The sequence below is a fragment of the Catharus ustulatus genome, chromosome 9, assembly GCF_009819885.2.
Source record: "Catharus ustulatus isolate bCatUst1 chromosome 9, bCatUst1.pri.v2, whole genome shotgun sequence".
Taxonomy (NCBI): domain Eukaryota; kingdom Metazoa; phylum Chordata; class Aves; order Passeriformes; family Turdidae; genus Catharus; species Catharus ustulatus.
In genome coordinates, this window is record NC_046229.1 from 20,570,047 (window position 1) to 20,583,960 (window position 13,914).

The window sequence follows — 13,914 nt, forward strand, 5'->3', positions numbered from 1 at the left end:
TGAGGTGGGATTTATAACTGGTTTTACATAGAAAAATTTGTCCTGTTGTATGTAAGAAAGAATTTGGGAGGAGTGACTATGAGAGAAGATATAACTTCAGTTGGGAAAGATGTAATGTAAGGAAAACAGATAATGATCAGAGAAGAGAACAGAGGTAGGGGATATATCTTGAAGAACAATTTTTACCAGGTAACTTTTCATTAGTTCATTATGTATTGGCTGAGAGAAAAAGCATTAGATTTTCATGGGAAGTTTAATGACCAAGAGGAGCAATTTTTTGGGAAGACTTACCTTCTCCAGTAGCTGTCTGAGTTGCCTGCTTTTGGCATCTCTTGAACATAGGTTTTGTTCAGGTGCAACAACAGTGCAAATGCAACGGCCATCAGGATCCTGGGCTGAACTATAAACTTGCCACCCTTCCTTGGGGCTGATCTGAGTCTGTAACATAAAATAATAACAATTAAAGGAACTGAATTGATTTTTTTATTGTTTGAACATAACACTGCAGCAAAATAGTTTTATTTTAGCAGTACATGTCTGCAATGAGGTCCCTAGTAGTCAACAATTATTACTCTTAATTAGTTTGGTAGTTTCCCACTTTTGCCGTATCTCACACCTTTGCAATAGTTCTTTAGAAGAGTTTAGCAGTTTCCAGGGTGGAGGAGGACAGTATTCTGCTTGTGATTCAGCACAAACCAGGTGATTTAAATCTTTGCAAAGGGACAGTTACAGCTTTTCATCAGCAGAGAACAAACACGTCCTTTCAGCCTGGATGACTTTTACTTTAGACTAATGGAAACAACAAAGACTGGAAAGAACAAACATATGAGCCTGGGGAGAGTGCAGTGACTCATGGGTGGGAATTGCTCAGCAGCGGTTTGAATGTGGGTGACAGGTTTGCTCTTGAAGCTGCACCTCACAGGAGCTGTTCTCCATAGGCCAAGGGAACAGGGGCTTGCTCAGGGCAGGATGGAAAAGTGTCTGGTTAGGCCAGGGGAATGGGACTCCTGGCCAGCAAGCCACAGGACAATTAAGACACTGCATGTCCTTCACTGGGACAGCAGAAATATGGAGATTCCTAACCAACCATGACTGAGAATAAAAGAGTGAAAAAAAAAAATCACATTTGTCTGCAGAGCAGGGTAACACTGAACTGCATTTAATGTTTGTGTGGGATTTGGCATCTCTGTAATGGGATGTACAGAAACAGTGTAGGAGTGACAGAAAACAATATAATGAGATGATTGAAAGCATTCAGGTGATGGAACTTAATAGATACAAGAAGCAGTTTTTGAACTTTCTTTTTAAACTGTAATATAAAGCTGATACTGTGCTTTATTCTTTCCTAATATTGTACTGAGTGATGAATTTCATAGTACAGATGCTAATGGATATCATTGAAGTAATTTTGGTCTGGACACAGTTGGAATCAGTTGCTATTTATATCACAAAACTGTACTCAGTGCCAGCAGAGAAAGTGATTATTTCAACTGGGAAGCTTTGATATTGATGCTTTCCTGGCAACTTAGTGCAGGAGTTGCAGAGTTCCTCGTCTCTGACGAGATGCCAGTATCTCTGTGGACTGAGGTAAGAAAAGAGTACAGGCTTTTCACAAGAGTGACTCCTCTGAAGAAGTCTCTGAAGATGGCAGTGACCTTCTACTGTAGAGTTAATAGAAAAATCAAAATTGTGTTATTACCACGTTTTACAAGGAAAAACAAAGTGATGATTTGTAGAAAGAAAAATATGTAGATGATTTGAAGGGGTGAGGGAGCTTGGCCTTGGTTGAGCTTTGAGAAGAGATGACAGAGGGGACCTCATCAGTGTCTGTCAGTGTCTGCAGGGAGGTGTCAGAGGGTGCACCAGGCTGCTCAGGGGTGCTGAGCAACAGGACAAGAGGCAATGGCAGGAACTGATGCACAGGGAGTTCCACCTGAACATGAGGAAGAACTTCCTTACTGTGCAGCTGACCATGCACTGGAACAGACTGACCAGAGAGGATGTGGAGTCTCCCTGACTGGAGACACTCCAGAATGTCTGACACAATCCTGCACCATGTGCTCTGGGATCACTTTGAGCAGGGAGGTTGGACCAGAGGAACCACTGCGGTCCCTTTCAGCCTTGCCCATTCTCTCTCTCCTGTAAAAAGATGATTTTGCCTAAGGTTTTGCTAGAAAGGCACAACCAACGTTCAGTGCTAAATTATACTGCTCTGATGGCATTCCCTTCACAATAATTTTTAGGGTAAAGGGAATTTAGCTTAAAACATGGAGAACAATAAAAACTCCATAAAATTACATCTGCAGAGACAATTTAAATTGGTTTTGAGAAGCTACTGAAATCGCAAGCTTTAACAAGGGAAGCCTCTTAAGGCTGTAACCCTTGTAAAGTGTAAGCTCTATTTACTCCAGAAGTTTCCATGTTTGTAGAACTTATGACCAAACAGTGTGGTCATGCAACAGCAAGGAAACCAAATTATTTGTGCAAGTTCAGAAAAATGTTCAGGAACCCAGAGCTTCTGATTATAATTCCTTTAGTAATTAATATAAGTTCATGAAGAATTATTATATTTGAGCCTTATGCCTGCTACATTTAGATTGAGGGCAACTGTTTTCACTGGATTCAAGTAAGATTTCTACAGTGGACAATGTATCGACACCAGGATTATGCAGTCCATAGTAAAGCTGTATAATCCTGTCTGAATTATCAAAGGTACTTATTTATGCCAGAGAGGTTGTAAGTGTCTGTATAGACTTTATCTAAGGAAATAAAAAAAACACTTTAGTGATTAACTTAGCAGGTATTCTCTTATGGTGTCTAAAATACATCTGATTAAAACAGATAATTTCTGTTTGGGAAAAAAATTTCTCACAGTGAGAGACTGGTTAACCAAGAGCATGGTTATTGACTACCCATGAATAAATAAACACCCACATAGCACCAAAATTCAGGCTACAGTTCTATGAATTTTTCTGTGATTCCCTCTATTTGGAATTTTAGGCCTCCTTCATTAATTAGGATGGGTAATGTGAGTGATGGGAGAGAAAAACATGCATGTGTGTAAAAATGCACTTTGCTTTATTTTTCTGTTACTGTTTTAGTTTGACATTTAATCCCTACTTCAAGCAGAAGCTGGTGTGCAGAAAAAGAGCTAGAAGTCAACAAAACCTTACAGAAACTACTGCATCAACTTTTCAAATGCAGGCTTACTGCTAACAGACCTTAGTAAACAAGTAAGAAAAGAAATAACGAGTGGAAAACAACACTAGTAAGTTTTGCTAGTTCTTGAAAATCTGGGGAAAACACCGCAGTCCCTATAAAGCCCAATATTAACCACTGCCGTGGCAGGCTGTATTAAACACTAATTTCACTTCTGAAAGGTTTATTTTTTTACTTGCACTTTTACATATTCTGATAAAACTCTTACAGCTACCTGTGTTGTTACTTACTCAGGATGTTTGCTTAAACACAAACATATTTTCTGGTCTGTCTTGCAATTTCAACCCTGGTGCTGAAACACTGCTCAGAAGAGGAGGCCCTTTACCTGACCCCACACCCTTGTACAATTCTTCCAGCTGAGGGGAGGAAATTGGGAGGTTTTGTTCTTTTTTTCCACTGTACAATATACACAATTTATGAGCTGTATATGCTAGGAGAGAAATTCTGGAGAAGTGCTCATGCTGCAGAGTTCACTGGAGAAGCTGCCAGAGGGGAACTCTGGATGGCAGCCAAAAATCAGTCACTGATGACCCTGGTATTACTGTGCACTTAGGGCATCCAGTCTTTCAATCAACATCTAAAGTTTTAACAAAGGTACCAGATTTGTGCTGCTTGGTTTTGTACAAAAAGAATTAGGAACATGATTGAAATTCGTGTTATCTTTACTTGCCAGATGTTGTCAAGCTCAGATAACCAAGTATTTATGATCACTTTCTTAGCTCTACTGGCACTCCTGCTACCCTTATCAAAATAAAAAATATGCATATAGCTTAATTCAGTGAGTGAAAAGAGCATTCTTGAAATAATATTTAAAAAACATTTCTATCAGCAGTGCCCTGCTGTAGCTGAGGGGGGAGCATGACAGTTTTGTACTACTTGGAATCTGAACTTATCAGTATAAACACATATGTTTGTGTGTATCTGTATCTAATCTATATATTGAATCTATATATATATCTCATAGTAACGAGTGTGCATCTGTTAGTTACTCAGTTGCAACTTTAAACTTGGATTTAAATGTGATAGGGAACTTCTACTTAAAATATACAGCCACAAGAACTAGCAACATATACTGTAACTCAGTGAGACAAAATTACATTTAAAGAAAATAAAATAGAGCTTTTCTTTGTAGTCTCATCTTGCTGCTCTTAAAGATAACTGAATTTTTCTTACAACTTAATTACTTTAGAAGTAGTAATATTTATAGACTAAATACAGTGATTTTCTGCAGTAGTATTTTTCCTGCATGCATATATTCAATTATTACATGTTGGTGAGTAAATGTATAATTTTTAGTTACAAAATTCTGAGTTTTGAGTATTGTGAACTACTATACAAATAGTTAAATTTATATTTTACATAACCTACTATTATGTAAACATCTGATTGCAGTTACACAAAAAGATACCTAGACAAGAGTGTTTGCTAAGCATTTAGGAAAATGATGTTCTAAGTTAATTTATGAATACCAGGATTAGTGTTACCTCTCATCCAATTAAAGCTACTTGAGTTTTTAGGCTTCTCAAAAGCTCATAGCTATTCACAGATTTCCTATAGGTTTTTATAAACTGAGGCTGCTGTATATGAGCCTCAATGATACAAAGTGATATTTCTGTCATTGTATTATTCCCATTATCAACCTTTAAAAATTCTGGTATCTAACCTACTAGTACAATTTTTTTTTTTTGAACGGCTATTTATTTGTTTAACCAATAAAGAAAAATAGGAAGGAATCAGACCCTTTACATATTGTAGTGAACAGCTACTAGGTACATTATCCAATTTTCAAAAAGCCAGCTACTGCCAGATATAATTTTTCTAAATAACATAATGCATTTTTCTGGAGCAGTAAAGATAGGAAGAACAGCCTAGACAAACGAAAAGATATTGCTGTCCTCTTTTTAGTGTTTCATGCTCTAGATAAAGGCATTTGTTTTTGCATATTTAAGGATACTATTTCGAAACCTTCCCTTTCATAGTAAGACCACAACATGCTCACAAGTGTGCAGTTTTATGATGCCCAAAAAGAAGCATGCATTAAGAGATGACAGGAAGATTAGTAGCTAAAAAAGAGATTTACAAAGAGGCAACAAACTAATGCTTTTGCCAGCACTTACATACTAATTCAGCATTAAGATAGCTTGCAACATATAACAGCTACTTACTAGAGTGTCTGAAGTGGTTATTCTGGTGGTATTTAGTCCTACCAGAGAAGGGAGAGTTTGGGACATCCAGTTAGAGATCATTGCCATGGTACTAAGAACAGCACCAAGCTTCAGCAGTGGAGGACTCATTGCTGTGGAGCTAATGAGTTTTCATAGTGAGTGATTATCATCCCAGTGCAGGCTGGCAGGGAGAGGCGTGACTGCAGCACACAACATCCACAGCATGAAAGGAGATCAAGCTACCCAGATTTAATCATCCACTAAAAACATTCATATCCTCATTTGCCCTCTTCCTGCTCTTACTAACAAATACTTCTGATTGTCTTATGCTGACCACTAAATAAACAATCCTTTCTGTGCTAATAGTCATTGGAGTTTCCAGTGGGAGATGGTGTGGGTGAATTATCTTTTTATAGGTGCTAGACAGTCAATTAGCTCTTAATTAGTTCAGTCCAGGCAGAGCAGTGTGCTGTTGTCTGAAATGCAAGAGCTGAACACAACCCCCCCACTTCTCATCAGTGCTTTGGTAGAAATACGCTCAAGTCTGTTTGTAAATATGGTTCTGTACTTGCCCATGGGGAAGGGGCAGAACTGTCAGCCTGCTCATCAAAGCACCAGAAACCTTTCTGGACTTCCCATGATTTGCTGATCGCTCATAAATTACAAACATCTATGAATTTATTATTTGCAAAGCTTGTTATTAATATCTTTATTGTTCATAAAAGAACATTGAGGCTGTGAAGAGTCACATTTCTCAGTGTTCTTGTTAGTTTACAATTTTTTGTACCAAGAGTTACTGCATTACTTCCAGGGTTGGCAGACTCACTATGTCTTCATTGGTGCTTGATGCAAACAGAAGATAAATTGGGGATCACACATTTTGAGGCTTCTTTTGGCTTTGCTATTAAATATACTGCACCCTAGTGCTGTAGAATGAACTGCAAGTTCTGGAGCAATTTATCTCACTCATATAGTGAGTGTAGAGGGGAAGAAAAAGCAGAAGAAACAGTCTAGAAATCATTATGCCATAGGGGCAGTTTTACTTTTTAAGAATTATTTCTAAAAGAAGTGCTGACTGAGGACTTCTAATGGGAATTATTTAAGAGAAAACTTGCGTAAAGTTTGTTGAGAGACAGGCTACTGCATTTTCCCCAGGGCATTTATGGACTTCGTTTCTGAATTTGCTTCAAAAAAGCAAATCATTTTTCTAAAGGACTTTTGGCAGTGCCATGAAGGAACCCTGCATGCAATGAAACAGAAGGGATGTATATTTATGGGTGTGTGTCATCATGGATGTATTTATTAAAGCTACTGTAATCCTGCAAACAGTTTTTCAGATTCTCAGTTTTACACCAATTCAGGCTAGACATTTCTCTTTCAATATCCATTCAAAATGATTTCCATAAATCTTTGTAGTTTAAGGAAGACTCATGTAAACTTATTTTTTAAAAAAGAAATTCAAAACCCCATTAAGAACTATCATATAAACTTAAGGAGTTGTCCAGCAACAGAAAATAGAAAATCTATGTATCCAGATATTAAGTATGTTGTGGCAGTTAACAGTAAGGTGAGCTGTGAAATGTTTCAAATACTCAATAAAGTAATTCACTGAAGAGATATCTGAATACAGTGAATGCATGAATTTGCTCATGTAAAGCTTCTGTACAGGAAAATAAGATTTTGCTAGTTCCCCTGTATGTATAAACATAGTAAAAGAAAAAATGAAAATAATTAACTAAATATATTTTAGTTTTATTTACCTGCAGCATAATGACTGCACATGCTGCTTTGCCTGCTTTTTGCCTTATTTCACAAACTTTTGGAAAAAGTCCTGGAACAAACTAGCACACAAGGGCTGTTTTCTGCAGAGAGCTAGAATTGCTTTGAGACTATTAACTGATAGTTGCTGATGTCTGAACAGGAAAATATAATTTTTTTCTGATTTACAAGGAAATTATTCCAGTGAGAAATGCTGCATGGCTCAGCCTCCCTGATCCATTTAGCTCCTTTGACTGGAAAGGTCAGCTGTGGTGCTTACACAAGAGGAGTGTAGGAACAGAACTGAGGTGCAGCAACACATTGTTGGTGTAACCTTCCAACAAACTGATACTGGGCCAGCAGCTGCAACTTTGTGTTCATGATGCTTTCTCCTGAATTTATCAAGTAATTTTAAAAGTCATCTGTACTTTCTGGAGGCACAACATTCACCTGCATGGAATTCCACAATTGAATGATGTCTTTTGTGAAAGACCTTGTTGCTAGAAGTCGTACATAGATCTCAAATTTGAGACGTGCTGTATGATCACAGATGTTTACTCAAGAGTATTTTCTGTATTTCAGGAGATAAAGTTCACAGAAGCTTGGATTATCTGATGGTAGTCATTATGTACATTTCTCTGTACAGACAATCCCTGTACTCCATTCTTGACATGGTGATTTTGAGACTGAGAGATGAGTCAGGCTGATGAAAGGCTTGGTGGGCAGAGGCACTTGAGCCTTTCCCTGAGTCATTGTTTCTGTGGAGAGGGGCTCAGAGCTGTGCCCTGAACAGATGTGCAAACTGAACTGTCCAGACTGACACCGAAAGTGATGCTGAACTGTCACGTTTCATTGGCAATTTGTCAGCTTCCCAAGGACCTCCACTGATTGCTTCCAATATGGATTAGGTAACATTTAAAAATGTTGGATAATTTTCCAATTTTATTAGATTCTTCTGAAGTGTCTCAGACAGATTGTGTCCCTATCTAGATGTAATATGAAAAATTATTCTAATTCATCTGTTTTATACCTTTTTTTTATTCCTGTCCTCTTTCAGAAGTTTAATAACACACTAATTGCCTCAGTTCCAAGACAATTCCTGAATGTAATGATGGAATTTTGTTTTACCACACTGAGTTGCAGCTTTTGACAGTTTTGGTTTTCTTCTCTTCAACATCTGTTGTTCCACAGAAAAATGTAATTAGTCTCCTCTGGAACTTTAACATTGGACAAAATACATTCAAAAGGCAATAAAAGACTTTTCTGATGCCCAGATTAAAAATTACTGCTGATTATCCTTCATCCAGGGTATTTTCAGCTCCTGGAAAGAATACTGTTTGTTGAGTTATGTTGGGTTATACCTAACAGACTACATGCTCCTTGGTTCTTGTGACAGAATTGATGCAGTTTAGTACTTTATTTTCTTCCAACTGGTTAAACTGAAAGAGAGAGCTTGCTGCTGTGTGATTCCCAGTATTGCTGCTGGATGCATCTTTACAGAACTCAGCCGGAGGTGATCCTCTAGTCCTCTTGGCTGGTTATATAATTTATATAATAATTTATATAATTTACCATTTCCAGAGTGCTGGCATCCCCCTGGTGCTGAAGTCAGATCTGCTGCAGCTGCGCAGGGGCTGTAAAGCCCCTCTGTGCTACAGGGCAGGGATGAAGGCAGCTGTAGAAGGGTCTGGGAGCCCAGGGGCTGCAGGAGTCAGGCTCACCCTGGGAAGCTGAAAACTCTTTCTTCTGGGGCTGCAAACACATCTGGGGCAGCTGCATCCTGGGCTGCTGCAAATGCAATGCCAGCCCTGGGTGTGCTTACACACGCGTGCTCTGTGAAACTGGCAATAATCCATGTACCTGATATTTCCCATTTTGTGCAACCATTTGTCAAGTATTGCTTCAGAACACTGTTGCTCAAGATGTGCATGGGAACACAGTCTTAAAAATGTTTCCTTCCTGAACAGTGGAAATACTCAATGAAACTATATTTTGTTTGTGTTTTTACCAGAACTGTGTAAGTGTTCAAACCCCCTTTTTGTTAAGGAAATATAATGTTAAAATAATTTCAGCTTGCTTTACCATAAAAAATTGGAAACATTAAAAAATGGCAAGCAAAAAATAGAAAATTTTTCTACCACATCTGAGGTCACATATACAAAGATCATACCTGAAGCCACAGAATAAATGAAGAGTTATTCTCAAATTGTTAGGAAGTAGAAACAAAACTTTATGATCTGTATTTCATTTCAGCTCTGTATTTTCTGTTTTGTTGGTTTGTTTTTTGTTTTTTTTTAAGCTGAAATTTCACATTTCTATTTTATGATTAAATGCTCTGAAAAAAGGCTAGAATGCAACAGCAATTCTAAAATCTGAACAATATTCTTTATTACCCTAAATTTCCACTGGTAATCATACTTCCTCTTTTAGCTAACTTCTTCTAAAGTCAGTAAAATGCCATATTTTGATCTTACATAAAAATCTGTCAATCTGTAGCAATTTCAATGTTGTTAATGTTACTGTATGCTAGTACTGTAATATTAAATTACTATATTACAAATTACTAGGGTTATTAAAGGTATTATTTAGAACCATTATTTAATAAATAGTCTGAAGGCTCTTCTAGTTCCTGATATTCACTTTCATTTGGAGATCCTGTTACACTTTAATAGGGATTAAGTCTACTGGAAATGAGAATGCATCCCAACATTATCTTATTACAACTGAAGTGGTAGGATCTCTGTACTGTAAAAAGTAATTAACATCAGTGGTAGGAATAACAACTGAACAAATGTCCTGAGTCAGCAACATGTGAAAATGTACACAGCCATCCACCCCAAAAACTACCTCCTGGACAGAGGAAAATTTTGACTGTAAGAACGAGCAAATGGTGAAGTTCAGCAGCAGTCAGTTAACCCTGATGTCAGTGTGTTTATCATATGTAAAAAACAATGCTACCTTATATAATTCTTACAATTCAAAATTGTGTTAATGGGAAAATGCTATCATGCAAACACCTGAAACCTTGCATTTTATGTAGAAGTGATTGCATACTCATGGCTCAGCTGGCTTAACTGGATTCCTTTGAAGCAGAGCAAAATCAGGAACTATAAATCTCAGTAAGTTTGTACTTTGACAGGTTAGGTTTAGAAAGTAAGCTCTAGAAAAAAAGTCAAAACTTCCCTTATTGCACTGTTGTTCATCTTCATGTGATACACTGTGCTCAGTCGTACATTGGTTTAAAAAATGACAGTTCATTAGTCTTGTTCCTGAACATGATTATTTATTCACATTAGGTTAATGCATGCACTAAGCAAAGTTCTCAGAACTGGAATGGCAATTAACATTCAGAGATCTGCAGATGGACTCAGAAAGCACAGACTTGTGCCATCAGTTCAATTGCAGTTCTCTGAATTTAGAGAACTGTGCCTTCTTCACCTTGCTCTGGTTTAGTTCAACAAAACCCTGTGGCTTTGCAGTGCTACTTGTGAGCTGCAATATCCAGGCTGTTTTAAGGGCAGTTTCAGAGGTATGTGCCCTTTCCAGAAAATCTCTTTTCACAGCTCATCAGTGCATATACAGTGACATTCTGCAGTCAGGTGTCTCCACTTAGAGAAGTATATTGAGCAAGGGATTTTTAGTCTCTTGTCCATTACATGCTCCTGTACAATGCTCTTGAGGTGACCTTTCTGAAGTGTTCTTAGCTTGTTCATTTTTCAGGCTTCGGGGAGTTTCTTTTGAATGAAGACATTAAAGAACATTTTCATGTTTTTTTCACACCTATTCTCTTGTGTTCTGCTGTTAGCAAATCTCTAGTGTACAGAATAACAAAGTAGTGTCTCCACAGAAGAATTAGTTCATTATGAGAATTGACTGAAACAGGAAGCAGGATGGGCAGTCTGCTTTAGGAAAGCCTGCAGTTAATTGAAACAGCTGGGAAAAACAAATGGGTGGGGAAGAACTAAGCGAAATAAAAAGAAAAGCTTCTTCTGTTGATTTCCTGCCATTTTAATTTTCAAACACATTTATATCAAGTACTCAATAAAACCTCATAAGCTTTTCCCTCAAATGTGTGATATGATGGATCTCATGGGAGAATGAGCTTATTTTCTAAAATATACGGAGACATCTATTTAGTAGAGAATGACTAAAGATTGTGCTGACAGTCCTTTTTTCTTTAACAGAAACTGGAAATCTGCATGTTTTTAGAGGATTCTGGGATCCTTTATCTTGCTCTGAGCATCCACAGAATGGCAGGATGCAATGTTGGATGGTTCTGGAATTTGTTGCAGTTTTGCTTTCCTTTGAAAACTGTATGGATTGGATATAAGAATTTATACAGAATTCCTCCTGGAGTAATTCTCATTCTTATTGTACAATTTTGGTTTTCCATCCTCAAAATACATATTATTCTGTTGAGGCTGGGTGAGGTATATGAGCTGGCATTCACTGAGAGTAAATTTTAAGAAATCAAAGGAGATGAAACTGAAATTCCCCATGAAGTTAAATCATACATAATCCTGAAGAGAGCTTGAGCCACGAAAATCAGTAAATTCTGTAGTAATTTAATAAAATAAGTGGTTTCAGTTGGCTTTGACTGCAACTAGATGTTTGAAAACAGAGACCTAAGCTACTTAGAGCAAAAGTGCATTTAGACTGTGAGAATGGGAAGTATAACTGGCTTACAGCCTTGCAGTCAGCACTGACATACCCCTGAACTGCAGCTTGCCTCTGTCACATTTAATTGATCCAGGTAAATTTGTTCAGTGCCTTTTTAAAATCCCCTTGAATCTTTGCAAGTGAGAAGAAGACAGAAATGAAGAAAGTGGAAAGGGTTTGCAAAACAAAAGTCCCTGTCAAAGGGGAATTTTGTCTTTGGGAAAAGACTTGGTGGGGTATGTCTGCACTTATAAATACAACAGGATGGGGGTATGGGGTTGAATGCTGGCCCATAGCAAACCATAGGAAAATGAACTTTTCCTTTTGTCCCTGAGCATGATTCCATTAGATGGTTTGGACATGGATGCAGAATTTCAAGAGGGAAAGAGTGGTTTCGCTGTGTGGAAAGGAGCTGTCCTTCAGAGCCCAAGAAATCGGCTCATCTCCTTTTTATTTAGTAGCATGGCTGTATTTGCATTTGGCCAAGTGCTGTCTTTGGAACTGAGAGCAAAGGAAGCATCTACTGTCTGATTTCTGCTGCATTCTGACAAGCAAGTCTTTGTTCTTTGTAAATTTACAGCTCTGCATTACAGAAACACTTGGCTGTATTCTCCAATATTTCCTAATGCAGATAATTGTCAAGACTGACTAATAAAAAGTAAGGTGGGTAGTGTTATCCTGTGGACTTGCCCTTCATCCCACCATGTTTCCATACATTCTTTTGGCAGTCTCCTAAGCTGTCACACCATGCTGATACCCTTTTCTAACATATCCCTCTCATATTCTCTGGAGAGATGAAAAAGGGAAAAATTCTTCAGAAGTTTAAAGCTGAGCTTACTCCCAGTGGAAACCCATGTGCTACAGTACTAACCAAGAGTTTATAGATTTAACCAGCATGGCACTGATAATGGCATTTAAAGGCTGTAGCATCTTCCTGTTTGGATTTTCTAACAATGGTGGCATTCACATTTCCTTCCTGAGATATAAAGATCTTTTTCTGCAGGCAGAAATTAAAAGAAAGAAACTTACATTTCTGTTCAGAAAGCACCACGTTTTGTGCAACATCTTAAAATAACAAGATTTTGTGAATGTGTCTCATTGCAAGCAAATCCATTTTTAATGTATACTGCTTCTTACACCATCCTACAATGCCTAGTTTACTTTTAATCAGGGATGAAAGCTTACAAGAATTGTAAGTGAATACTGAGAAAATTCAATCTTGAGCAACCTTGCCTGCAAGACAGAGGTGTTAATCCAAAAGCTGTGGCCAAATTCCAGTAGTTAGCTATGCTCTATTGCAGTTTCAGTTGGATACCTAACCTGTTCTAAATGCTGTGCAGTGCTTTGAATACAATGAGCTAGGTGCTCAGTAAAACATGCTGCATTTCAGTAGTGGGTAAAACAATATATGGATATGCCACAAAGCATGATCTCAGATGCTGTAAAATACTTCTATGTTTACATAAGGGTACAGAGAGCAAACACTTGCTATTTTCTAAGGCTGTACTTCTGGAAGTTTCTGAACTGAATAATGCTGAGAAGAACTGAAGTTGTTTATTTGGGAAAGAATCAAAATTGTATTGCATGAAGAAAAATAATAGAATATACCATACACCTTACGGAAATTATGACATACTGGTTTTTTTGCTGCCTTTTAAATTTCCTATTTATGTTTTACAGAACAGAAATCAAAGTTTAAAATAATATTTCACTTGAAGGGATTAAATTTTCCATTTCTATTAATATCCCCTGTATTTTTTTTGCTTTTTACTAAAATAATTTAAATTGGTGTGTGACCCTGAGGGGTTGAGTTAAATCCATCCTTGTAAGGAATGAGTGCTGCCCTCCATAGAGAGGCTGAGGGCCAAAATGTTATTAGCAACTACAGCTTCTCATGGATAAGGAATCTGAGTGTTACATTTGAAGGTCCAAAGTTCTCTTCCCAGCCCCCTGCGAGCAAAAAGAGAAATTTATTAAATTGGTGCTGTTGTTTGAAGGTAGTACTGTGGGAAATAAACTTCTGTAATGCACAGTAATGGCCAACACCAAATATAAGTACAAAAAGAGCCCAAAATGTGTTCCAGATCTTCTGAAGATCAGTGTTCTTATCTCT

The 13,914-nt window shown here is 37.6% G+C and overlaps 1 protein-coding gene across 2 annotated transcripts in view; it reads right to left on the reverse strand.

Annotated features, from left to right (window-relative positions):
- Window positions 1–13,914, reverse strand: part of OLFM3 (olfactomedin 3) — a 54,137-nt gene that overhangs the window by 15,775 nt on the left and 24,448 nt on the right. The window contains exons 1-2 of one of the 2 annotated variants that reach the window (XM_033067513.2): window positions 5,385–5,528; window positions 292–438 (exon numbers count right to left, since the gene is read on the reverse strand). In XM_033067513.2, coding sequence (XP_032923404.1) covers window positions 292–438; window positions 5,385–5,513 — 276 coding nt within the window. In that variant the 5' untranslated portion in view covers window positions 5,514–5,528. Of the gene's footprint in view, window positions 1–291; window positions 439–5,384; window positions 5,529–13,914 lie in introns of those variants that run through there. The other variant, XM_033067514.2, reaches the window with a different exon arrangement.